Here is a 24,940-nt window from a genome sequence, read left to right on the forward strand (position 1 = left end):
TAATATCCCTGTGGCAGGGAAAACACCCCAGCAGCCCACCACGGCAGCATTTAATTTCAGAAGGGGGAACTACACAGAAATGAGGAGGTTAGTGAAACAGAAATTAAAAGGTATGGCGCCAAAAGTGAACTGTCTGCAAGCTGCGTGGAAACTTTTTAAAGACACCATCATAGAGGCTCAGCCTCAGTGTGCATCCCAAATTAAAAAACACAGTAAGAGAACCAAAAAGCACCACTGTGGCTAAACAACAAAGTAAAAGAAGCAGTGGGAGGGAAAAAGGGCATCCTTTAAAAAGTGGAAGTTAAATCCCAGTGAGGAAAATAGAAAGGAGCATAAACACTGGCAAATGAAGTGCCAAATACAATTAGTCAGGCCAAGAAAGAATTTGAAGAACAGCTAGCCAAAGACTCAAAAAGTAATAGCAAAAAATTTTTTTAAGTAGATCAGAAGCGGGAAGCCTGTTAAACAACCAGTGGGGACACTGGATGATCGAAATGCTAAAGGAGCACTCAAGGACGATAAGGCCATTGCAGAGAAACCAAATGAATTCTTTGCATCGGTCTTCACAGTTGACGATGTGAGGGAGATTCCCAAACCTGAGCCATTCTTTTTAGGTGACAGATCTGAGGAACTGTCCCAGATTGAGCTGTCATTAGAGGAGGTTTTGGAACAAATTGATAAACTAAACAGTAATAAGTCACCAGGACCAGATGGTATCACCCACGTGTTCTGAAGGAACTCAAATGTATAATTGCAGGACTACTAACTGTTGCCTCAAAAAAAGAACAGGAGGACTTGTGGCACCTTAGAGACTAACCAATTTATTTGAGCATAAGCTTTCGTGAGCTACAGCTCACTTCATCTATGCATCCGATGAAGTGAGCTGTAGCTCACGAAAGCTCATGCTCAAATAAATTGGTTAGTCTCTAAGGTGCCACAAGTCCTCCTTTTCTTTTTGCGAATACAGACTAACACGGCTGCTACTCTGAAACCTAACTGTAGTCTGTAACCTATCATTTAAATCAGCTTCTCCACCAAATGACTGGAGGAGAGCTAATGTAACGCTGTAACGAGGCTGGTTCTGGCGGGACCCAACGGAGAGAGCCAATTCAGGACAAAGTGCTTCAAGCAGGGCAGTTACAGCCCATGGATGGGGTTTTTCCACCTCTAAGGCAAACCAAACCAGTCAGACAGAGAGGACTTCAGTCTCACCCCACTGGCTAACCAGAAGTCACACAAGCAATTCCCTCAGACACTCCCGTTTCCCAATATCCCCACCAGGGCCACTCGTTATGGGGATGAATGGTTATGAAAACCAACATCCCAGTAAAAGAAGAAAGGTTCTCTCAATCCTGAAGGACCAAGCCCCAGACCCCAGTCAATACACAAGTCAGATCTTACCCACAAATCACGCTGTTGCCGATCCTTTAGAATCTAAAGGTTTATTCATACAAGGAAAAAGATAGAGATGAGAGCTAGAATGGGTTCAATGGAATCAATGACATACAGTGATGGCAAAGTTCTTGGTTCAGGCTTGTAGCAGAGATAGAATAAACTGCAGGTTTAAATCAAGTCTCTGGAGAACATCCCCAGCTGGGATGGGTCATTCAGTCCTTTGTGTAGAGCTTCCGTTTGTAGCAAAGTCCCTCAAGAGGTAAGAAGCAGGATTGAAGGCCAGATGGAGGAGCCGCAGCAGCTGTTTATAGTCTCTTGCCATGTGGTCTCTGCTTTCTTTGTCCCAAGGACAAGCTGCCCATCCCGTGGCCTGGAAACACCTCAGAGTTCTGTCCCTAGGCAGGGCCCTGCACACCTGGCTGCGTCCCAAGGCGTGTCTGCCTTCTCTCAATGGGTCAGTTGTATCACTGATGGTCCCTAATGGGCCATCCAGCAGGCTAGGCAGAGCTGACACCAACTTGTCTGGGGTGTCACCCAGAAGCACAGCACACGTTTGAACTACAGACAGGATAGAGCCAATATTCATAACTTTAACTACAAAATGATACATGTATACAGACAGCATAATCATAACGAGCAAACCATAACCTTTTCATGGACACCTTATCTGACCCCCTTTGTACAAGATTTGGTGCCACTGCAGGACCTTGGTTGCAACAATGATCTATACAGTCCCAGTTCATGTAAAATTGATGCAGGAAGGGATAAGGACATAAGAATGGCCAGACTGGGTCAGACCAAAGGTCCATCCAGCCCAGCATCCTACCCACAGTACCCACTGTCTACCCACAGTGGCCAATGCCAGGTGCCCCAGAAGAACAGGTAATGGTCAAGTGATCTCTCTCCTGCCATCCATCTCCACCCTCTGACAAACAGAGGCTAGGGACACCATTCCTTACCCATCCTGGCTAATAGCCATTAATGGACTTAACCTCCATGAATTTATCCTTTTCTCTTTAAACCCTGTTATAGTCCTAGCCGTCACAACCTCCTCAGGCAAGGAGTTCCACAGGTTGACTGTGCACTGAGTGAAGAAGAACTTCCTTGTATTTGTTTTAAACCTGCTGCCCATTAATATTCATTTGGTGGCCCCAAGTTCTTATATTATGGGAACAAGTAAATAACTTTTCCTTATTCATTTTCTCCACACCACTCGTGATTTTATAGACCTCTATCACATCCCCCCTTAGTCTCCTCTTTTCCAAGCTGAAAAGTCCTAGCCTCTTTAATCTCTCCTCATATGGGACCCGTTCCAACACCCCTAATCATTTTAGTTGCCCTTTTCTGAACCTTTTCTAATGCCAGTATATCTTTCTTGAGATGAGGAGACCACATCTGTACGCAGTATTCAAGATGTGGGCGCACCATGGATTTATATAAGGGCAATAAGATATTCTCCGTCTTATTCTCTATCCCTTTTTTAATGATTCCTAACATCCCGTTTGCCTTTTTGGCTGCCGCTGCGCACTGCGTGGATGTCTTCAGAGAACTACCTGAGTAGTTCATGACTCCAAGATCTTTCTCCTGATTAGTTGTAGCTAAATTAGCCCCCATCATATTGTATGTATAGTTGGGGTTATTTTTCCCAATGTGCGTTACTTTACACTTATCCACATTACATTTCATTTGCCACTTTGTTGCCCAATCGCTTAGTTTTGTGAGATCTTTTTGAAGTTCTTCACAGTCTGCTTTGGTCTTGACTATCTTGAGCAGTTTAGTATCATCCGCAAACTTTGCCACCTCACTGTTTACCCCTTTCTCCAGATCATTTATGAATAAGCTGAATAGGATTGGTCCTCGGACTGACCCTTGGGGAACACCACTAGTTACCCCTCTCCATTTGAAATGACACAAACATCTCTGACTGCATCCCAAGAGCTCCCCATCCTGGGTTCTGTCTCATTACAGCTTGTACTGGGTTCGAAGCCGTACCGGCGTAGAACGGAAATGGTTTGCCAAAGTCATGGTCAATAACGTGATTGAATCTCTTTACAGACCCAAGGTAAAACTTGGTTAGAACAATAGTGGATTGGATCTGCTCTTGCATCATGGTTCCTGCAGGTCTCATGTGATCTTGCCAAGAGCCAAAGAACGTAGCTACCTTATCCATACAAGCTCTGGAAAATGTGTGGAACCCAATTAACATCACGTCAATGTAGATATTAATGTTGTCCATAGTACAGGAATCTTGGCAGTTAGCCATGAAAGCAATAGGGTAGTGTGCCTCAGTTTCCCTTTTCATACAGCACATCAGGTCTGGAATGTCTTTTCCCCTGTGAAAAGTTCCAAGTTCCAAGACTGTTCATGGGCATTAACTGTGAAACATCATTATAACAAGGCCGTTTAACACAAAGTGTGATCTCATGTGTCACTCTTAACATGTTCAAAGGTTTTTTCAAAAGATTAGGCACATTGGACATTTTTTCAGTTCTGGTAATAGCAACACACTAGTTACAAGAATTACCATGAGCAACAACAACAAATCCATCGCAAGTGTCCATCTACGATCGCCTTTGGCCCAATACCATTGGGATTTTGGCATTTTAGAGTTAGCCTGCGGCTCCCTTTTGCAAAATCAAGTTCTCTTTTTCCTCCTTGTCCTGAAGGATCAAACCCGGATTTCTCTTGCTTAACCGAATTCACTGGCTGATGGGGCGTGCTCTCTGTGCTAACAGCTATTAACAAGTCCTTCTTCTCCCTGCCAGCCAGGCAATTTGCATTACCACAGACACTAGCCTTTAAATTCTTAGCTGCTACCAATTTCAAGGCTGGACACTCATTCTTCCCTTCAGCAGGATGGGGTCTTTCCCTCCCCACCTTTTTCCTAGAAGGTTGAAAGTGGAAACTTCCTGCTCACAGGAATTCCACTGGGTGTGGATGGGTCATTACACAAAGTAAAAACTATTTCCCCCTGCTAATTTCCCCCCTACTCTTACTCACACCTTCTTGTCAACTGTTAGAAATGGGCCATCCTGATTATCACTACAAAAGGTTTTTTTTCCCCTGCTGATAATTGATAGGTCTCCTTACAGTGTGTATGGCAACACCCATTGTTTCATGTTCTCTGTGTATATACATCTTCCTACTGTCTTTTCCACTGAATGCATCCGATGAAGTGAGCTGTAGCTCACTTCAGCTTATACTCAAATAAATTGGTTAGTCTCTAAGGTGCCACAAGTCCTCCTTTTCTTTTTACGTAGATTCATAGATATTAAGGTCCGAAGGGATCATTATGATCATCTAGTCTGACCTCCTGCACAATGCAGGCCACAGAATCTCACCCACCCACTCTTGCGATAAACCTCTCACCTATATCTGAGCTATTGAAGTCCTCAAATTGTGGTTTAAAGACTTCCAGGAGCAGAGAATCCTCCAGCGAGTGACCCGTGCCCCATGCTACAGAGGAAGGGGAAAAACCCCCAGGGCCTCTTCCAATCTGCCCTGGAGGAAAATTCCTTCCCAACCCCAAATATGGTGATCAGCTGAATCCTGAGCATGTGGGCAAGACTCACCAGCCAGACACCCAGGAAAGAATTCTCTGTAGTAACTCAGATCCCACCCATCTAGCATCCATCACAGGCCATTGGGCCTATTTCATGGTAAACCATGAATTGTTAAAGATCAATTAATTGCCATGACAGTTATGCCTTGAATATTACACCCCCTTCCCCCCCAGCCAAGGGAGCAACCCCCCTTCCACCCCACACAGCCAGGGAGTGACCCCACCCCCAGTGAGGATGAGCAACACCCCCCCACAGCTAGAGTGAGTGATACCCCATGGCCAGGGCAACCCCGCAGCAAGGTGAGCAGCCTGGCTCCCCCAACCCCACCCCCACCCCAGGGAGATGGAGCTTGGGAGGGGAGATGGAGGGAGGGTATCTGAGTGGGAGAGGGGACGTGGGGAGGGTACGGGGTGGAAGGGCTGGGGGATGTGGGGCAGGTGCCATCCCCATCAGGCTTCTGAGCACCCTGCCCCTCCTCCCCTGTGTCCCACAGACGGCAAGGGGCCCCTGCACTTCGGTGTCTGTTCCACCTGGCTGGCCCAGCTGCAGGAGGGGGACATGGTGCCTGCCTTCATCAGAGGGTAAGGGGGGCCGGGACCCTGCCCCGGGGCACGGAGCCAAGGGGGGGGGGCTGGCGGGGCTGGGACCCTGCCCCGGGGCACGGAGCCAAGAGGGGGGCTGGCAGAGCTGGGACCCTGCCCCGGGGCACGGAGCCAAGGGGGGGCTGGCAGGGCTGGGACCCTGCCCCGGGGCACGGAGCCAAGGGGGGGGGGCTGGCAGACTGGGACCCTGCCCCGGGGCACGAAGCCAAGGCAGGGCTGGCAGACTGGGACCCTGCCCCGGGGCACAGAGCCAAGGGGGGGCTGGCAGAGCTGGGACCCTGCCCCGGGGCACGGAGCCAAGGCGGGGGCTGGCAGAGCTGGGACCCTGCCTCGGGGCACGGAGCCGGGGGGGGGGGCTGGCAGACTGGGACCCTGCCCCGGGGCACGGAGCCAAGGGGGGGGGGGGGCTGGCAGACTGGGACCCTGCCCCGGGGCATGGAGCCAAGGGGGGGGGCTGGCAGACTGGGACCCTGCCCCGGGGCACGGAGCCAAGGGGGGGGCTGGCAGGGCTGGGACCCTGCCCCGGGGCACGGAGCCAAGGGGGGGGGGCTGGCAGACTGGGACCCTGCCCTGGGGCACGGAGCCAAGGGGGGGGGGGGCTGGCAGACTGGGACCCTGCCCTGGGGCACGGAGCCAAGGTGGGGGCTGGCAGAGCTGGGACCCTGCCCCGGGGCACGGAGCCAAGGCGGGGGCTGGCAGAGCTGGGACCCTGCCTCGGGGCACGGAGCCGGGGGGGGGGCTGGCAGAGCTGGGACCCTGCCCCGGGGCACGGAGCCAAGGGGGGGGGGCTGGCAGACTGGGACCCTGCCCCGGGGCACGGAGCCAAGGGGGGGGGGCTGGCAGACTGGGACCCTGCCCCGGGGCACGGAGCCAAGGGGGGGGCTGGCAGAGCTGGGACCCTGCCCCGGGGCACGGAGCGAAGGGGGGGCTGGCAGAACTGGGACCCTGCCCCAGGGCACGGAGCCAAGGGGGGTGGGGGCTGGCAGAGCTGGGACCCTGCCCCGGGGCACGGAGCCGGGGGGGGGCTGGCAGACTGGGACCCTGCCCCGGGGCACGAAGCCAAGGCAGGGCTGGCAGACTGGGACCCTGCCCCGGGGCACGGAGCCAAGGTGGGGGCTGGCAGACTGGGACCCTGCCCCGGGGCACGGAGCCAAGGTGGGGGCTGGCAGAGCTGGGACCCTGCCCCGGGGCACGGAGCCAAGGCGGGGGCTGGCAGGGCTGGGACCCTGCCCCGGGGCACGGAGCCAAGGGGGGGGGGCTGGCAGACTGGGACCCTGCCCCAGGGCACGAAGCCAAGGCAGGGCTGGCAGACTGGGACCCTGCCCCGGGGCACGGAGCCAAGGCGGGGCTGGCAGAGCTGGGACCCTGCCCTGGGGCACGGAGCCAAGGCGGGGGCTGGCAGAGCTGGGACCCTGCCTCGGGGCACGGAGCCGGGGGGGGGGGGGCTGGCAGAGCTGGGACCCTGCCCCGGGGCATGGAGCCAAGGGGGGGGGGGGCTGGCAGACTGGGACCCTGCCCCGGGGCACGGAGCCAAGGGGGGGGGGCTGGCAGACTGGGACCCTGCCCCGGGGCACGGAGCCAAGGCGGGGGCTGGCAGACTGGGACCCTGCCCCGGGGCACGGAGCGAAGGGGGGGCTGGCAGAGCTGGGACCCTGCCCCGGGGCACGGAGCCAAGGGGGGTGGGGGCTGGCAGACTGGGACCCTGCCCCGGGGCACGGAGCCAAGGGTGGGGCTGGGACCCTGCCCAGGACAGAGCCAGGGCGGGAGGAGGGGGGACCCTGCATGAGGCGCAGGGTGGGGGCTGGTGGGGCTTGGACCCTGCCCGCATGCTCCCTCCTGTGGCTCTTCCACCCCACAGGCCCCACATCTCCCAGCATGCCCTGCTCCACCCCTAGTCTGGGGACCCCTCCTCCTCCTCCTCCTCCCATTAACCCTTTCTGCTGCCGTGGCCCCTGCCCCGAGGCCCTGCAGCACGCAGGCTGCTCGACCCGGTGCCATGCCCCAGACACCGTCACTCCCCGCACAGGGCCCCGTCCTTCCGGCTCCCGCAGGACCCCAGTGCCCCCTGCATCCTGGTGGGTCCGGGCACCGGCATCGCCCCCTTCCGGGGCTTCTGGCAGCAGCGACTGCATGACATGGAGACGGAAGGTCAGACTGGCCGGGGGCTGGGGGGCCTGGATTGGGCGGGGGGGCTGGGGGTCCCTAGGGCTCATGGCCTGGGCAGGTTGGGGGACTGGGGACAGGGCCTGGGGGGCCTGGATTGGGCGGGGGGGGCTGGGGGTCCCTAGGGCTCTTGGCTGGGGGGACCTGGCACGCCTTGCCGAGGGGCACTGGGAGGGTGTGTCCGGGAGGGGTCTCGGCAGGGCCAGGGCGGGAGCAGGATCCCGGGGTTGGGGGGCCACCACTGCCCCTAACCCTGCCCCTGCCCTCCAGGCCTCCGGCCGGGCGAGATGACCCTGGTGTTCGGCTGCCGCTGTGCCCGCCTCGACCACCTCTACCAGCAGGAGGCGCTGGAGGCCCAGCAGAAGGGGGCGCTGAGCCGGGTGCTGACGGCTTTCTCCAGGGACCCCGACATCCCCAAGGTAACGGGGGCTGCGCCCAGCGGGGCTGGCTGGGGGGCCGGGGCGGCTCACACTGACGCTCTGCCCTGCCCCAGGCCTACGTGCAGGACGTCCTGCGGACGCAGCTGCCGGGCGAGGTGCACCAGGTACTGTGCCAGCGCGGGGGCCACCTCTACGTCTGCGGGGACGTCACCATGGCCACCGGCGTCCTGCAGACGGTGCAGCAGATCCTGGCCCAGGAGGGAGGCATGACGCTGGCCGAGGCCGGAGACTTAATCAGCGAACTCCGGGTACGGGGTGGGGGAGCAGCTCCAGCTGGGGGCACGGGGACGCGGGCAGCCTGGGCTAGGCAAGTAGGGGGCTGTGGGTCGGCAGTGAGGGGCACCAGCAGAGCTGTGGGGGTGGGACCCCAGGGCTGGGTTAGGGGCTATGAGTTGGGACTGAGGGGTGGTGCTGGCAGAGCTGGGGGGCGGAGGGGGCCCCGGGGCTGGGATAGGGGCTGCGGGTTGGGACTGAGGGGTGCCGGCAGGGCTGGGTTAGGGGCTGCGGGTGGGGACGGAGGGGTGCCGGCAGGGCTGGGTTAGGGGCTGCGGGTGGGGACGGAGGGGTGCCAGCAGGGCTAGGGGGCGGGGGGGCCCCGGGGCTGGGATAGGGGCTGCGGGTTGGGATGGAGGGGTGCCGGCAGGGCTGGGGGGAGGGGGGGCCCCGGGGCTGGGATAGGGGCTGCGGATTGGGACGGAGGGGTGCCAGCAGGGCTTGGGGGCGGGGGGGTCCCGGGGCTGGGATAGGGGCTGCGGGTTGGGACTGAGGGGTGCCGGCAGGGCTGGGTTAGGGGCTGCGGGTGGGGACGGAGGGGTGCCGGCAGGGCTGGGTTAGGGGCTGCGGGTGGGGACGGAGGGGTGCCAGCAGGGCTAGGGGGCGGGGGGGCCCCGGGGCTGGGATAGGGGCTGCGGGTTGGGATGGAGGGGTGCCGGCAGGGCTAGGGGGCGGGGGGCCCCGGGGCTGGGATAGGGGCTGTGGGTTGGGATGGAGGGGTGCTGGCAGGGCTGGGATAGGGGCTGCGGGTTGGGATGGAGGGGTGCCGGCAGGGCTGGGGGGCGGGGGGGCCCCGGGGCTGGGATAGGGGCTGCGGGTTGGGATGGAGGGGTGCTGGCAGGGCTTGGGGGCGGGGGGGTCCCGGGGCTGGGATAGGGGCTGCGGGTTGGGACTGAGGGGTGCCGGCAGGGCTGGGTTAGGGGCTGCGGGTGGGGACGGAGGGGTGCCGGCAGGGCTGGGTTAGGGGCTGCGGGTGGGGACGGAGGGGTGCCAGCAGGGCTAGGGGGCGGGGGGGCCCCGGGGCTGGGATAGGGGCTGCGGGTTGGGATGGAGGGGTGCCGGCAGGGCTAGGGGGCGGGGGGGCCCCGGGGCTGGGATAGGGGCTGTGGGTTGGGATGGAGGGGTGCTGGCAGGGCTGGGATAGGGGCTGCGGGTTGGGATGGAGGGGTGCCAGCAGGGCTAGGGGGCGGGGGGGCCCGGGGCTGGGATAGGGGCTGCGGGTTGGGACTGAGGGGTGCCGGCAGGGCTGGGTTAGGGGCTGCGGGTGGGGACGGAGGGGGGCTGGAATCGCAGGGCTCCCTGGGCATCAGTCTCGGTGCCCTGCGGGTGCTGCCCTGCCCGGCGCCCCTCACCGCGGGTCTCCCCCCCAGGACCAGAACCGCTGCCACGAGGACATCTTCGGCCTGACGTTCCGCACGCAGGAGGTGGCCTCGCGGATCCGCTCTCAGTCCTTCTCGGCGCAGGCGCAGAGCCGGCTGGAGCCCGCCCCCTGCGTGACCCCTGGCTCCTCGGCCCATGGGGGTGGGAGCAGGGCCCTTTGCCCCACTGCTGCTGCCTCCCCCCCCGCAGCCCCCCAATAAAGCGTTTAGTTTTGATAATTGCAGCTTGTCATTTTCCACGATGCCTCTAGCGACTGGGGGACCGGCCCCGTGTCCGGTGTGGCCTCCCGCGCCCCCATGGTCTGGGACCCAGCCCCGCTGCGAGGGCAGGGCCACCCACTCAGACTCTGCCCAGCCCCAGCCGGCCGTGGGTCCGATGGCCTCGGGGCACGGAGTCGGCCAGCACGGCCGGCTGCACCAAGGCCCAGAAGGAAGCCGGTCACCCCGGGCTGCCGCTGCTCCAGGGGGCAGGGAGCCAGCTGCTTTCCTCGGGCCCTGGCCCCGGGGCACCTGGCAGGGGGCAGAGCTGGGGCCACGGAGCCTTGGCCAGAGCTGCCCGTCTGACTCCAGTCCGGGAGGGGCGGGGCTCTGGCTGGGGGCGGGGTCATTGACAGGAGGGGTGGGGTCAGTCTGTGAATGGGTGGGGCTCTGGCCCAGGGGCGAGGTGAGTCCCGGGAGGGGCGGGACTGCAGCGTGGGGGGGCGTGGCCAGTTTGTGAATGGGTGGTGCTCTGGCCCAGGGAGGGGCGGGGTGACTCGGGGGGGAGGAGCTCTCATTTGGGGGCGGGGTCAGGCCGGGGAGGGGCGGGGCTCTGGCCCAGGGAGGGGCGGGGTCAGGCCGGGGGCGGGGCTCTGGCTTGGGGCGGGGTCAGGCCGGGGAGGGGCGGGGTCAGGCCGGGGGCGGGGCTCTGGCTTGGGGCGGGGTCAGGCCGGGGAGGGGCGGGGTCAGGCCGGGGGCGGGGCTCTGGCTTGGGGCGGGGTCAGGGCGGGGAGGGGCGGGGTCAGGCCGGGGGCGGGGCTCTGGCTTGGGGCGGGGTCAGGCCGGGGAGGGGCGGGGTCAGGCCGGGGGCGGGGCTCTGGCTTGGGGGCGGGGTCAGGCCGGGGCGGGGCTCTGGCTTGGGGGCGGGGTCAGGGCGGGGGCGGGGCTCTGGCCCGGAAGCTCTCGGCGGCGGCGACCCGCCCGCGCAGCCTGTGGCGCGGTGCATTGTGGGCCGGCCGGGCTGCTGCCGCGATGCTGCTGCTGCTGCTGCTCCGGGCGGGGCGCGGGGGCTGCCGGGCCAGGTAGCGCGTCACCCGGACGCCTGGGTTCCCGGTCCCAGCCCGGAGCCCGCTGCCCCCCCCGGTGCACGTGGCCCCTGGAGCCCCCACGGCGCGCGCGGGTGTGACACGCTCCCGGCCACGCACCGGGCCCGGGGGGGGAACGGGGGGGAGCCGGGGTCAGAGGGGGGAGCCAGGCGCGGGGAGGGGAGATGGAGCTGGGGGAGCAGGGGGAAGCCGGGCCCGGGGGGGGGGACATGGAGCCGGGGGCAGAGGGGGGAGCCGGAGCCGGAGCCGGGGGTGGAGGGGGGAGCCGGGCGCGGGGAGGGGGGAGCCGGAGCTGGGCACGGGGAGGGGAGTTGGAGCTGGGGGCAGAGGGGGGAGCCGGGGGTGGAGGGGGGAGCCGGGCGCGGGGAGGGGAGATGGAGCTGGGCGCGGGGAGCAGGGGGGAGCCGGGAGGGGGGAGCAGGGGGGAGCCGGGCGTGGGGAGGGGAGATGGAGCCGGGGGTGGAGGGGGGACCAGGGGGGAGCGGGGAGGGGAGATGGAGCCAGGGGTGGAGGGGGGACCAGGGGGGAGCCGGGAGGGGGGAGCCGGGGGTGGAGGGGGGACCAGGGGGGAGCCGGGAGGGGGGAGCCGGGCGCGGGGAGAGGAGTTGGAGCTGGGGGCAGAGGGGGGAGCCGGGCGCAGGGAGGGGAGATGGAGCCGGGAGCGGGGCGGAGGGGGGGGGGAGCCGGGAGCGGGGCGGAGCGGGCACCGCCCAGGGCGCCTCACCCCCCCTTCTCCTTTCAGGTACGTGGCCAGTCATGCCAGAGTCTCCGGCCTCCTCCGAGCCCCCGGCCGCCTGGCCGCGCCGTCCCCAGCCCTGCCCCACTGCCCCTTCTCGCTGGGCCGGGCCACCGCGCTCCTGGCAGGGCCAGCCTTGCTGGGCCTGGGGGCCGGCCTCGCCCGCAGAGTAGCTCGTTGCCAGGAGGCTGGGAGCCCCGGCCCAGCCCCTGCCTCCCCCAAGCCAGAGCCCGACTTCGCCTGGGCCGAGTTCTGGAAGTTCCTTCGCCCGCAGCTGCTGGCCCTGTCGGCAGCCATCGTGGTAAGAACCTCCCGGCGCGCCCCCCAGGGAACGTGGGGGGGCCTGGAGGAGGAGCCCAGCCCCCTGCCGGACCAACAGGCTCCAGCCTTGGCCAGTCTGGGGGCTCCCGGGCCCGTACCCCCCACGTCTCAGTCTGAGCCACGTGGCCCTGGGGGTGATGCCCCCACCGGCCTGGCCCAGCCCGTGGGCCCCAGGGGTCAACGCTGGGCTCTGATCTCTCTCTGCAGTTTGCCTTGGGCGTGGCCCTGCTCAACATCCAGATCCCCATGCTCCTGGGGGAGCTGGTGAACGTGGTGGCACGCTGCGCCCAGCAGCGTGTTGGGACCTACCTGCGGGAGGTGCGCCGGCCTGCCCTCCGCCTTCTCCTGCTCTACGGCCTGCAGGTGAGCCGGGGGGGGCTGGCTGTGAGCTGTTGGGCTGTGAACACCCCCCGCCCCGGTCCTCTCTCACAGAGAGATGCAGCCGCTGTCCCAGGCGACCCGAGGGGGCCAAATGCTGTACCCAGATCTAGGGAAGGCCCTGGGGTGACCCGGGGAATTAGATCAGTCAGCCGTACATCTGTACCTGGCAGGCTGGTTGAAATGATCGTTAACAACAGTCTATTAAAAGACCTGGAAGATCAGGGTTTCACAGGGTCTAACCAGCGTGATTTTTGCCAAGGAAAATCATTTCTCACTCATCTACTGAATGAGCTGACGTAATTTAGACGTTCCAAAGGCGTTTTCCAAGGTCCCCCACAAGAGGTGGCTAAAGAAGCGAAGTCATCCTGGGTGAGAGAGACAGTATTGTCGTGGATCAAAGGCTGGCTGGGCATAGAAAGCGAGAGCAGGACTAAAGGACACAAGGTTAGCAGCGGAGCCTGAAGGCGCCAGGCTAGGTCCTGTGCTTAATGAATTTATCAGGGGTCTGGAAAGGAGGGTGAGCAGGGAAGTAGCAGCATTTGCAGCTGAGAAGTTATTTAGGGGAGTCAGGCCCAGAGAGGGCAGTGAGGAACTCAGAGATCCCAAGCCCAGCTGGGTGAAAGGGCTGCATGACAGCCAGTGAAGGTCACTGCTGATAAATACTAAGTAATGCGCATTGGAGGGGAAAATACGAACTACTTGTCCACCTGACAGGGCTCGACATTAACGGTGTCAGCCCAGGAAAGGGATCTGGGCGTCACTGCCGACAGCTCAGTGGAGATCTCTGCTCAATGCACAGCTGTGGTCAAAAAAGCTGAGGTGATGTTGGGATGCTTAAGGACTGGGGAGGTGAAAAACCGAGAATATTCAAATGCCTTTTTTTAAACCAATGGCACCACCTCCTCCAGATCCTGTGTGCAGCACGGGCGCTCTGTCCCAGACAGACTATTGCAGAGCTCGAGGGGGTTCAGACAAGGGCCACAGAGATGACCCCGGACCTGGAAAGGCTCTGTTACAAGGAGAGACTGGAACGACTGGGGTTGTTACCACAGAGAGCAGATGCACGAGAGGCCGCGTGAGAAGTCTATAAAATAACGCCTGGCCTAGATCAGTGAGATCGGGCCTGGCTGGGCTTCCTGACTCGTAACACAAGGACGAGGGGCCAGTCCATGAAATTTAACGGTGGGACGTTCCAAACTGATGTGAGGAAATACTGTCCCGCAATGTGTGGCTGGACTGTGGAACTCTCTGCCACAGGAGGTTGCTGAGGCCAGGGACTGAGGAAGATTCAAAGAGGATGTTTTATGTGGGTACCAAGATGTCCAGGTAGAGCTCTGTGTGGGACTGTTGTTTAATCCCGCTCGTATGGCAGCGGGGCCCGCGGGATCCCAGCCCCGCAGCAGGGCTCTGCACTAGTCCTGCTCAGGGTGCTACATCCAGGGATGTTTTAATTCCTGGCACCACCTCTGTGGCAGGATGTGAAAGCCACTGCTGGTCCCTGCCTCCTGGGGTTGGGATGAGGCTCCAGGAGGGGCCAGTCACCCCAGATCTGCGGCGGTGGGGCTCTCATAGGTGCTCTTGGGCAGGGCGCTGGGCTGGCGGGCCTCGGGCTGACTGCTGTGGCCATTCCTCCATCCCCAGGGGCTGCTGACCTTCAGCTACATCGTGATGCTGGCGCGGGTCGGGGAGCGGGTGGCCGGCAGCATGCGCAAGGCCCTCTTCGCATCCCTGCTGCGGTAAATCCACCCACTCGGGGAGATGCATGGGAAGGAGGGTGGATTGATGACCGTAGGGGAAAGGGCAGGAATGGGGGGGGGCTGGGGGCAATGGCTGCAGTGGGGGGCATGTTTGGGGAGCAAGGGGTAGGGGAATGAGGGGTTGGTTGGGAGGAAGGAAGTGGGGGGTGGTTGGGGGGGTTGGTTGGGGAGCAGGGGGTTGGTTGGGGGGCTGGGGTTGCGGGGGGGTTGGTTGAAGGAACAGAGGGGGGTTGGCTGGGGGAGCGGGGGGAGTTGGAGACAGCAGCTCCTGCAGGCCCCTCCCCCCCAGCCCCTGTCCCGTCCCCTCCCCTCCCCCAGACAGGACATGGCATTCTTTGATGCCAACCGGACGGGGCAGCTGGTGAATCGGCTCACAACCGACATCCAGGAGTTCAAATCCTCCTTCAAACTCGTCATCTCCCAGGTGAGGCCAATGGGAGCAGCCCTGGATGTCCCACCCCGGGCAGCCCCGTCCTCTCCCAGCCAGCAGCCCCCACCCCGGGTGCTGAGTGCCCTGCCCTTGGCCTCTCCTGGCACTGCTGGGGAAGGCCTGGGGGCCCCGCGGGATCCCACTGACTGGGTCTCTGCCTCCAGGGCCTGCGCAGTGTCACGCAAACCGTGGGCTGCTTCGCCTCCCTCTACCTGCTCTCGCCCAAGCTGACCGGGCTGCTCCTGGTGGTGATGCCCAGCTTGGTGGGCGCCGGTGCCCTGATCGGCTCTGTCCTGCGCAGCCTCTCCCGCCAGGCCCAAGAGCAGGTAACACCCCCTTTGACGGGTTGGGTCACAGGGATCCCCTTGGGACTGTCACCTGATGTGCTGAGATTACCTCTGAGCGCGTTTTCCCTGCCAGCCTGGGACTCCAGAACCCTGCCTTGTTGAGCCAGACACGCCAGCCTGCTGCAAACACAGACCCAGGTCATGGCCACACCCCCAAAGCTGCAGGCTTTAACTGAAAACCACTCAGCAGGTTCCCTGTCTCCAGCACACAGACACCCAGCTCCCAATGGGATCCAAACCCCAAATGAATCTGTTTTACTCTGCATAAAGCTTGTACAGGGTAAACTCATAAACTGTCTGCCCTCTATAACACAGATAGAGAGATATGCACAGCTGTTTGCTCCCCCCAGTATTAATCACTTACTCTGGGTTTACCAATAAACAAAAGTGATTTTATTAAGTATAAAAAGTAGGATTTAAGTGGTTTCAAGTAATAACAGACCAAACAAAGTAATTTACCAATCAAAATAAACCAACACAGGCAAGTCTAAGCCTAATACATTAAGAAACTGATTACAGGTAAATCTCACCCTTAGAGATGTTCCAATAAGCTTCTTTCACAGACTCGACTCCTTCCTAGTCTGGGCCCAGTTCTTTCCCCGGTACAGTCCTTGTTAGTTCCAGCACGCATCTCCGGTGGGAAGCAGGGGTTTTCACATGACTGGGACCCTCCTTGTGCTGTTCCACGCCCTTTTATACCTTTGTCACATGGCGGGAATCTTTTGTCTCTCTGGGTCCCCACCCCTCCTTCTAAATGGAAAAGTACCAGATTTAAGATGGATTCCAGTATCATTCTTCATTACCCAGGGGCTGGCCCACCCGTACACAGGAAGGCTTGCAGGTAAATAAACCATCTACAATCAATTGTCCTAGTCAGTGGGAGCCATCAAGATTCTAAACCTGCAGGGGCCCAGACTTTGCATGATTACAGTAGGACCTCAGAGTTATACTTGATATGCCTAGCTTCAGATACTAGAACCAGAGACTAGCAGGGTTGGAAGAGACCTCAGGAGGTCACCTAGTCCAGCCCCCTGCATACATACAAATAGGATGACCACACTCAGTAGGTAATAACCTTTGCAGTGATGCCTTACAAGAGACCTTTTGCTTGAAGCATATTCCAGTTATATTATATTCCCGCTCATAAGCATATTTCCATAAAACATTATGGAATGCAACGTCTCCCCTCTGCCCCACCCCACCAGGCCCAGGAGCCGGTAACACCCCCCCACACCCCGCCAGGCCCAGGAGCCAGTAACACCCCCGCACGCCTGCCAGGCACAAACGGTGGCTGTGCATTTGTGGGCCCCCGGTACGGAGGGAGTGTTGAGGTGGCAGGTGCCCCAGCCATGGCTTCTCCTGCCCCATCGGGCAGGCAGCGCCCACGGAGCAAGGTGGCCTGTGACCGTCTCTCTGCAGGTGGCCAAGGCCACGGGGGTGGCAGATGAGGCGCTGGGAAACGTGCGGACTGTGCGGGCCTTTGCCATGGAGGACACAGAGGTGGCGTAAGTACCAGGCAGTGGCTTTGTCCCCACCCTGCCCCACTCACACCAGCCCCACATGCACATGCTCCCTGCTGCCCAGACCCCAAAGCCAGGACCTTGTCCCTTGCCATCTGGGCCCGCTTCCTGCCCCCCAGCCTGGCATTGGGGGCGCTGTGCAGGAGAGGTGCCACCCCCACACCCTGGCCGGGTCCTGTAGGCACTGGGGGGCGCTGTGCAGGGGAGGTGCTGTGAGGAAGGCCCTGCAGCTGCCAGCCCCGCCCCTGGTGTGGGTCGCCAACCCCCCCCTTGCCTTGCAGCCTGTACTGCCACGAGGTGGATCAGTCGAGCCAGCTGAATGAGAAGTTGGGCAGGGGCATCGCTGTCTTCCAGGGGCTGTCCAACATGGTGCTGAATGGTGAGTGGGCAGCGCATGGCTGGCCCATGCTGTAACCAGCCCCCCCTAGGTCCCGTCTGCTCACAAGGGTGGGTCACACAGCCCCCCACCTCCGACAGAGCCTCTGGGCTCTAGCCCTCCGCCTTCCCCCCACGAGCTCTGCCAGCAAGTCCCTCTGAGCCGGGCTCTAGGGGACCCTCATCGCACCCAGCCAGGATCGGCCCTGGCACCAGGAGCCTTTTCCCCCCAGAGCAGGTTTGTCAGTCACCTGGAACAAGCCCTCAGTAGCCCAGAGACACAGTCTGGACTGGCTACCCCCAGGGCTCCCCTCAGCTATGCTACTGTAGGGCCCCTGTGACCCCTCTCCCGTCCCATCCCCCATGAGCCCCATGGCTGTGACCCGACCCCCCCCCCAGCACTGCTCTGGCTAGGGGCTCGGCTCTGCTCCCTGCAGGGAGCTGGGGGAGCCGTTGGCTCCAGGTTAATCTGCAGCCAGAGAGTCTCTGCGGGGGCCTCTGGCCAGCCTAGGCAGCCCTAATGGATCTGTCTCCACCTCACCCTGACTCCCCTGAGCAACGATGCCAAGGCCATAGGGACAGACTCACTGGGATGCGGAGAATTCCCCCAAGGTGTGCCCGCACCACGCAGTGCCAGCCGCTCAGCCCGCCCCGTGCACCCGGCCAGGCGCCAGCTGCTGCACGCCACCCCAGAGGCGGCTGCCATTCCGGGGCGTTAGGGAAATACTTCGGCACCTCTCGGTGTGAGGGCACCGTGCCAGCCAGTGCGTCTGAGGGGAGCTGCGGGCTCCTCCTCTCTCCTGTGTCCCACTCCCTGTGGCGGGGCTGGAAGCCCTCATGTCACCGTGCCGCACTCTGCCCCTGCAGGTATCGTGCTGGGCACCATCTTTGTGGGGGGCTCCCTCATGGCTGGGGAGGAGCTCTCGCCTGGAGACCTCATGTCCTTCATGGTGGCTTCGCAGACAGTGCAAAGGTCAGAGAACAACAGCCGTGTGCATTTCACCCCCGGGGTGGGGCTCACCATGAGAGTCGTTATCAGTGGTTCACAGTCATGCTGGAAGGGCATAACGAGTGGGGTCCTGCAGGGATCAGTTCTGGGTTCGGTTCTGTTCAATATCTTCACTGATTTAGATAACGGCATAGAGAGTACACTTATCAAGTGTGCGGACGATACCAAGCTGGGAGGGGTTGCAAGTGCTTTGCAGGACAGGGTTAAAATTCAAAAGGATCTGGACAAACTGGAGAAATGGTCTGAAGTAAATTGGATGAAATTCAATAAAGACAAATGCAAAGCCCTCCACTGAGGAAGGAACAATCAGTTGCACACATACACAATGGGGAATGACAGCCTAGGAAGGAGTCCTGTGGAAAGGGATCTGGGGTCATTGTGGATCACAAGCTAAATATGAGTCAACAGGGTAACAAACATCCTTCTGGGCTGTATGAGCAGGAGTGTTGTAAGCAAGACACGAGAAGTAATTCTTCCGCTCTACTCCGCGCTGATTAGGCCTCAACTGGAGTATTGTGTCCAGTTCTGGGCCCCACATTTCAGGAAAGATGTGGAAAGTCCAAAGAGCCACAAAACGGATGAAAGGTCTAGGAAACATGACCTGTGCAGGAAGATTGAGAACACTGGGTCTGTTTGGTCTGGAGCAGAGAAGACTGGGAGGGGACATGAGAACAGTTTTCAAGTACATAAAAGGTTGTTACAAAGGGGGAGAAAAATTGTTCTTCTTAACCTCTGAGGACAGGACAAGACGCAGTGGGCTTAAATTGCAGCCAGGGCGGTTTAGGTTGGACATTAGGAAAAACCTCTGACCTATCAGGGTGGTTAGGCACTGGAATAAATTGCCCAGGGAGGTGGTGAAATCTCCATCATTGGGGATTTTTAAGAGCAGGTTGGACAATCACCTGTCAGGGATGGTCTGGATAATGCGTAGTCCTGTCGTGAGTGCAGGGGACTGGGCTAGGCGACCTCTTGAGGTCCCGTCCAGTCCCATGATTCTATGTCCCCATGCCCAGTGCTGAGCAGAGCCTCTCCCCTTGCCTCGGCAGGTCCATGGCCAACATCTCCGTCCTGTTTGGACAGGTAGGTGGGGCAGGGGCTGGCTCGGTCCCCCTTTGACACCTCCCCGCTCTTGTGGGGCTAGCAGCCTGACACAGGCTACCAAGGGCCGGGGTGACCGTACCAGCAGCCGGTTCGCAGGGCTTGCCTGCTGCTTCTGGGATTCTGGCCGGGGCAGCTTCTGGGCGGAGGGCACTGGGGCAAGTGCCAGCCTGTCTGGTTGGTTGAAGGTACGATTGGCCAGATCCTGCCTGGTCGTTCTTTATCCGTATGCCCTGCTCTGGCCGAGCTGCTGCACCTTGTAAACTGAGGCAGGGACCCCTGAGGCACAATGGTGGTGACGGGGGTTGCTGCTGCGCCCCTGTGCTGGCCCCAGACTGTCAGCTGGGCAAGGGGGAAGGGCCGGGCCCCCACTGGCCAGGGCCCTTCCAGCACACGGTGCCATGGGGCCGTGGAGGGGTGACGCAAACGGGGCTGTGCTTTGGGCTGCCCCAGTGACATGGTGACCGGGGCATCGGGCAGTCCCACCCCATCGCTGTCCCCGCAGGTCGTGCGAGGCCTCAGCGCGGGAGCCCGTGTCTTTGAGTTCATGACCCTGGAGCCGACCGTGTCCCTGTCGGGGGGGGACCAGATCCCCAGACACTCCCTGCTCGGCCACATCTGCTTCCGGGATGTCTGCTTCAGGTGAGGGCAGCCGGGGGGGGGGGGGGGGGGGAGTGGCTCTGTTCTGCGCCACTGGGCACCTGTCATTCTCCTCACCCTCTGTACCACCCTTTCCTCAGCCCTGCCGGTGCCCCTCGCTCCCAACCCACAGCCCCCTGCCAGCCCAGCCCTGCCCCCCGCAGCCCTGCCAGTGCCCCTCACTCCCGACCCACAGCCCCTGCTAGCCCAGCCCTGCCCCCCCAGCCTTGCCGGTGCCCCTCACTCCTGACCCGCAGCCCCTGCCAGCCCAGCCCTGCCCCCCACCAGCTCTGCCGGTGCCCCTCACTCCCGACCTGCAGCCCCTGCCAGTCCAGCCCTGCCCACCCCCAGCCCTGCCGGTGCCCCTCACTCCCGACCCGCAGCCCCTGCCGGCCCAGCCCTGCCCCCCCAGCCTTGCCGGTGCCCCTCACTCCCGACCCGCAGCCCCTGCCGGCCCAGCCCTACCCCCCCAGCCCTGCCGGTGCCCCTCGCTCCCAGTTGCACAGCTTCTCCGCACTTGCCCAGCGCTTGGCCGCCCTGTCTGCCCTGCCCAGCCTGACCCCTCTCTTCTTGCTGTCGCAGTTACCCCACGCGCCCCAGCTGCCCGGTGCTACGGAACTTCAGCCTCACCCTGCCCCCTCGCAAGACAGTGGCCATCGTGGGCGAGTCGGGAGGAGGTACCACAGGAAGTCCCCAGGTTCCTCCCACCCCTCGGCTGCCTCCGGGCCATGAGTGCCAAAGCCCCCTCCCCGCCCCCCAAGTCCGTCACAGGTGGGGTCTCGCAGGGCAGCCAGTCCAGAATGGGGCGGGGAGGCCAAGGTCTCACAGGAAATGGTCCTGGCTCCCAGCCCCCCTGCCCTCCCAGAGCCGGGATAGAACCCAAGCGTCCTGGCTCCCAGCCCCCCTGCCCTCCCAGAGCCAGGATAGAACCCAAGCGTCCTGGCTCCCAGCCTACTCGGCCCCACCTCGGCTCAGAGTTCAGTCCCCTACAGGCTCTGAAATGGCCCCTGCCCCTCCCTGGGCTGTGGGCAGGGCCGTGGGGCGCTCTGTGCCCGGGCTGTGTCGTGGGTCATGCGGCTGCCAGCCTTGTCCCCTTGCCCCGCAGGGAAGTCGACGGTGGCGGCCCTTCTGGAGCGTTTCTATGAGCCCACGGGGGGGGGCATCACGCTGGACGGACACGAGCTCTGCACCCTGGACCCCTCGTGGCTACGGGGGCAGGTCATTGGCTTCATCAGCCAGGTGAGCGGGGCGGGAGAGTGCCGGGAGCAGGGACTGCGGCGGTGAGGGGAGTGGAGCGCAAGGCGGGGGTCAGGCTGCTCCCAGCACTGAAACGGTGGCTCCCCCCATCCCAGGAGCCTGCGCTCTTTGGAACGACCATCCTGGAGAACATTCGCTTTGGGAAGCCCAGCGCGTCCGACGCCGAGGTCTATGCCGCGGCCCGGCTGGCCAACGCCGACAGCTTCGTGCACAGCTTCCCCCAGGGCTATGGCACCATCGTGGGTGAGCGCAGGGCCCTGGCACCTTCCTCTGCCCCCCCCTCACCCAAGTGGGCGCCATCCGTGGGGGGTAGCTGCTTGGGGGGAGTAGCTGCTGGCTGGAGCTGCCAGACCTGCTCCGAGTGGAAATACGGCTGCGGCGGGATCTCCGTGACACGGGGTCAGTGGAGCCGGGGCAGCCCTGCTCTCGCTCAGCCAGTGCCGTGGGCCAGGGCCCTGGGGGGAGGGCCCCTGCCTTGGGCTCTCACAGGCCGGATGGGACGGGCGGAACAGCCCCACAGAGCCCCGACCCTGTCCCCCCAGGCGAGCGCGGCGTGATGCTGTCGGGGGGCCAGAAGCAGCGTGTGGCCATCGCCCGGGCCCTCCTCAAGAACCCGTCGGTGCTGATCCTGGACGAGGCCACGAGCGCCCTGGACGCGGAGTCGGAGCAGGTGGTGCAGGAGGCGCTGGAGCGGGCCATGGCTGGCCGCACTGTGCTGGTCATCGCCCACCGGCTCAGCACCATCCAGGGCGCCGACCTCATCGTGGTGCTGGCCCGGGGCTGCGTGGCTGAGGTGAGGGGGGACGAGGCTGGGCGGGGGGGCAGAGTCCTGCAGGTGGGGTTGGCAGGGGGCCAGTTCTGGGGGCAGGGGGTGTTCTGGGTGGGTGGTCCCAGGGTCGGGGGGGCCATGGGGAGGTACGAGGGCGTGGGGACGAGACCAGTGTTTGGGGGGGGGCATGGGGAGGTACGAGGGCGTGGGGACGAGACCAGTGTTTGGGGGTGGGGGGGCATGGGGAGGTACAAGGGCGCAGGGACGAGACCAGTGTTCTGGGTGGGCGGTCCCCAGGTCGGGGGGGGCATGGGGAGGTACAAGGGCGCAGGGACTCGACCGGTGTTCTGGGTGGGCGGTCCCCGGGTCGGGGGGGCCATGGGGAGGTACGAGGGCATGGGGACGAGACCAGTGTTTGCGGGGGGGCATGGGGAGGTACGAGGGCGCGGGGACGAGATGGGTGTTCTGGGGGCATGGAGTGCTCTGGGTGGGCGGTCCCCGGGTCGGGGGGGCCATGGGGAGGTACGAGGGCGTGGGGACGAGACCAGTGTTTGGGGGGGGCCATGGGGAGGTACGAGGGCGTGGGGACGAGACCAGTGTTTGGGGGGGGGGCATGGGGAGGTACGAGGGCGTGGGGACGAGACCAGTGTTTGGGGGGGGGGCATGGGGAGGTACGAGGGCGTGGGGACGAGACCAGTGTTTGGGGGGGGGGGCATGGGGAGGTACGAGGGCGTGGGGACGAGACCAGTGTTTGGGGGGGGGGCATGGGGAGGTACGAGGGCGTGGGGACGAGACCAGTGTTTGGGGGGGGGCATGGGGAGGTACGAGGGCGTGGGGACGAGACCAGTGTTTGGGGGGGGGGGCATGGGGAGGTACTAGGGCGTGGGGACTCGACCGGTGTTCTGGGTGGGCGGTCCCCAGGTCGGGGGGGCATGGGGAGGTACAAGGGCATGGGGACGAGACCAGTGTTTGGGGGGGGCCATGGGGAGGTACGAGGGCGTGGGGACGAGACCAGTGTTTGGGGGGGGGCCATGGGGAGGTACGAGGGCGTGGGGACGAGACCAGTGTTTGGGGGGGGGGCATGGGGAGGTACGAGGGCGTGGGGACGAGACCAGTGTTTGGGGGGGGGGCATGGGGAGGTACGAGGGCGTGGGGACGAGACCAGTGTTTGGGGGGGGGGCATGGGGAGGTACGAGGGCGTGGGGACGAGACCAGTGTTGGGGGGGGGGCATGGGGAGGTACGAGGGCGTGGGGACGAGACCAGTGTTGGGGGGGGGGCATGGGGAGGTACGAGGGCGTGGGGACGAGACCAGTGTTGGGGGGGGGGGGCATGGGGAGGTACGAGGGCGTGGGGACGAGACCAGTGTTTCGGGGGGGGGCATGGGGAGGTACGAGGGCGTGGGGACGAGACCAGTGTTTGGGGGGGGGGGGCATGGGGAGGTACGAGGGCGTGGGGACTCGACCGGTGTTCTGGGTGGGCGGTCCCCAGGTCGGGGGGGCATGGGGAGGTACAAGGGCATGGGGACGAGACCAGTGTTTGGGGGGGGGGGCATGGGGAGGTACGAGGGCGTGGGGACGAGACCAGTGTTTGGGGGGGGGGGCATGGGGAGGTACGAGGGCGTGGGGACGAGACCAGTGTTTGGGGGGGGGCATGGGGAGGTACGAGGGCGTGGGGACGAGACCAGTGTTTGGGGGGGGGCATGGGGAGGTACGAGGGCGTGGGGACGAGACCAGTGTTTGGGGGTGGGGGGGCATGGGGAGGTACGAGGGCGTGGGGACGAGACCAGTGTTTGGGGGTGGGGGGGCATGGGGAGGTACGAGGGCGTGGGGACTCGACCGGTGTTCTGGGTGGGCGGTCCCCAGGTCGGGGGGGGCATGGGGAGGTACAAGGGCGCAGGGACTCGACCGGTGTTCTGGGTGGGCGGTCCCCAGGTCGGGGGGGGCATGGGGAGGTACGAGGGCGCAGGGACTCGACCGGTGTTCTGGGTGGGCGGTCCCCGGGTCGGGGGGGCCATGGGGAGGTACGAGGGCGTGGGGACGAGACCAGTGTTGGGGGGGGGCATGGGGAGGTACGAGGGCGCGAGGACGAGATGGGTGTTCTGGGGGCATGGAGTGTTCTGGGTGGGCAGTCCCCTGGTGGGAGGGGCACAGAGGCATTCTGGGGGGTACAGGGGGCGCAGGGCCAAGGTTGGGCGTGGCCCGCTCTGTGACACCCCCGGTCTTCCCCCAGGCGGGGACTCATGCGGAGCTGCTACGCCGGAGCGGGCTGTATGCTGAGCTCATCCGCAGACAGGCCATGGAGCAGCCCTGAGCGGGGACGAGCCCAGCAGAGACCCTGGATCTGTGCACCGACCTCTGGCGCTGGGGCAGGCCCAGCCACAGGCCCCTCCTCTCTCCCCGGGCAGGGCTCCCTGGCTCTGGCTCCCCTCCCCGGCTCTGCCCCGGGCAGGGCCTGGGCCATGGCCCGCAGCAAGGTGCTGGGTGCCCAGGTTCGTGCTGTGCCCTGTCGCCAATAAAAGCCAAGTGCAGCTGTTGTCTGAGACGGGGTTGGGGAGTGTGGGGGGGTGGCATGGGGAGCTGGGACCAGCCAGACCCGCTTCATTACCCTAGCGATCAGCCCCGATCTCATCTCCTGCCCCCTCCCCCCCACCTGGAGCGGGCTCTGGCCATGCTCCCAACATGCCAGGGCTCTGGGGGTTGGGATGGGGATGTGACTCAGAACCACCCCCCCACCCCGCCACAGGGACTCACCCTCACCCCATCTCGGGCTGTGCAGGGGCCCAGGCAAGTGGAGTAACGGGCTGGGGGCCTGGGCCAAGTCCTCGGGCCTCATGTCTCTGGGGATCCGCCTTGATGGGCTCAGCGAAGACTCCAGGCCCATCTGCTCTGGGGTCTCGTCCCGCGGGGTACGGAGCTCCCTGGCCCACCCAGACCTGCGTCTCAGCAGGAGCCATCCCGCCCCCCCCCCCCCCGCCGGTAATGACCCTCCCCCTCTCTTGGCCCGCGAAGGGCTGGGCACGGCTCGGGCCGGTTTTGGACAGGACCTGCGTGCCCGCTCGGGCTCCTGGGCTGGGCTGAGGAGCCGCCGAGGCAAACCAGGGCAAAGGGACCATTTGAGCTTCATCCGGGAACCACCAAATTGTCCCCGGCTCGGTAACAGGGCCCGTTCCCAGCCTGTCCTG

The 24,940-nt window shown here is 63.1% G+C and overlaps 2 protein-coding genes across 3 annotated transcripts in view; both read left to right on the plus strand.

Annotated features, from left to right (window-relative positions):
• NOS3 (nitric oxide synthase 3) overlaps positions 1–10,016 on the plus strand; it is a 51,034-nt gene extending 41,018 nt beyond the window's left edge. Inside the window, exons 19-23 of the mRNA XM_074943590.1 lie at positions 5,452–5,539; positions 7,587–7,708; positions 7,994–8,142; positions 8,217–8,411; positions 9,807–10,016. Coding sequence (XP_074799691.1) covers positions 5,452–5,539; positions 7,587–7,708; positions 7,994–8,142; positions 8,217–8,411; positions 9,807–10,016 — 764 coding nt within the window. The remainder of the gene's footprint in view (positions 1–5,451; positions 5,540–7,586; positions 7,709–7,993; positions 8,143–8,216; positions 8,412–9,806) is intronic.
• Positions 10,017–11,007: 991 nt separating this feature from the next.
• ABCB8 (ATP binding cassette subfamily B member 8) lies at positions 11,008–24,312 on the plus strand. 2 transcript variants are annotated; one of them, XM_074946622.1, is made up of 16 exons: positions 11,008–11,095; positions 11,862–12,156; positions 12,384–12,539; positions 14,199–14,293; positions 14,633–14,738; positions 14,909–15,070; positions 16,511–16,596; positions 16,893–16,990; positions 17,854–17,959; positions 19,042–19,075; positions 19,599–19,735; positions 20,315–20,409; positions 20,838–20,971; positions 21,085–21,232; positions 21,532–21,782; positions 23,989–24,312. In XM_074946622.1, exons 1-16 carry the CDS (start codon positions 11,046–11,048, stop codon positions 24,067–24,069), a joined length of 2,034 nt encoding a protein of 677 aa, XP_074802723.1. In that variant the 5' UTR covers positions 11,008–11,045; the 3' UTR covers positions 24,070–24,312. The 2 variants fall into 2 exon arrangements, with proteins under 2 accessions (XP_074802723.1, XP_074802724.1); XM_074946623.1 differs by lacking the exons at positions 11,008–11,095; positions 11,862–12,156; positions 12,384–12,539 and adding an exon at positions 13,649–13,863.
• Positions 24,313–24,940: the final 628 nt, after the last annotated feature.

The sequence above is a fragment of the Natator depressus genome, chromosome 2, assembly GCF_965152275.1.
Source record: "Natator depressus isolate rNatDep1 chromosome 2, rNatDep2.hap1, whole genome shotgun sequence".
Lineage (NCBI taxonomy): Eukaryota > Metazoa > Chordata > Testudines > Cheloniidae > Natator > Natator depressus.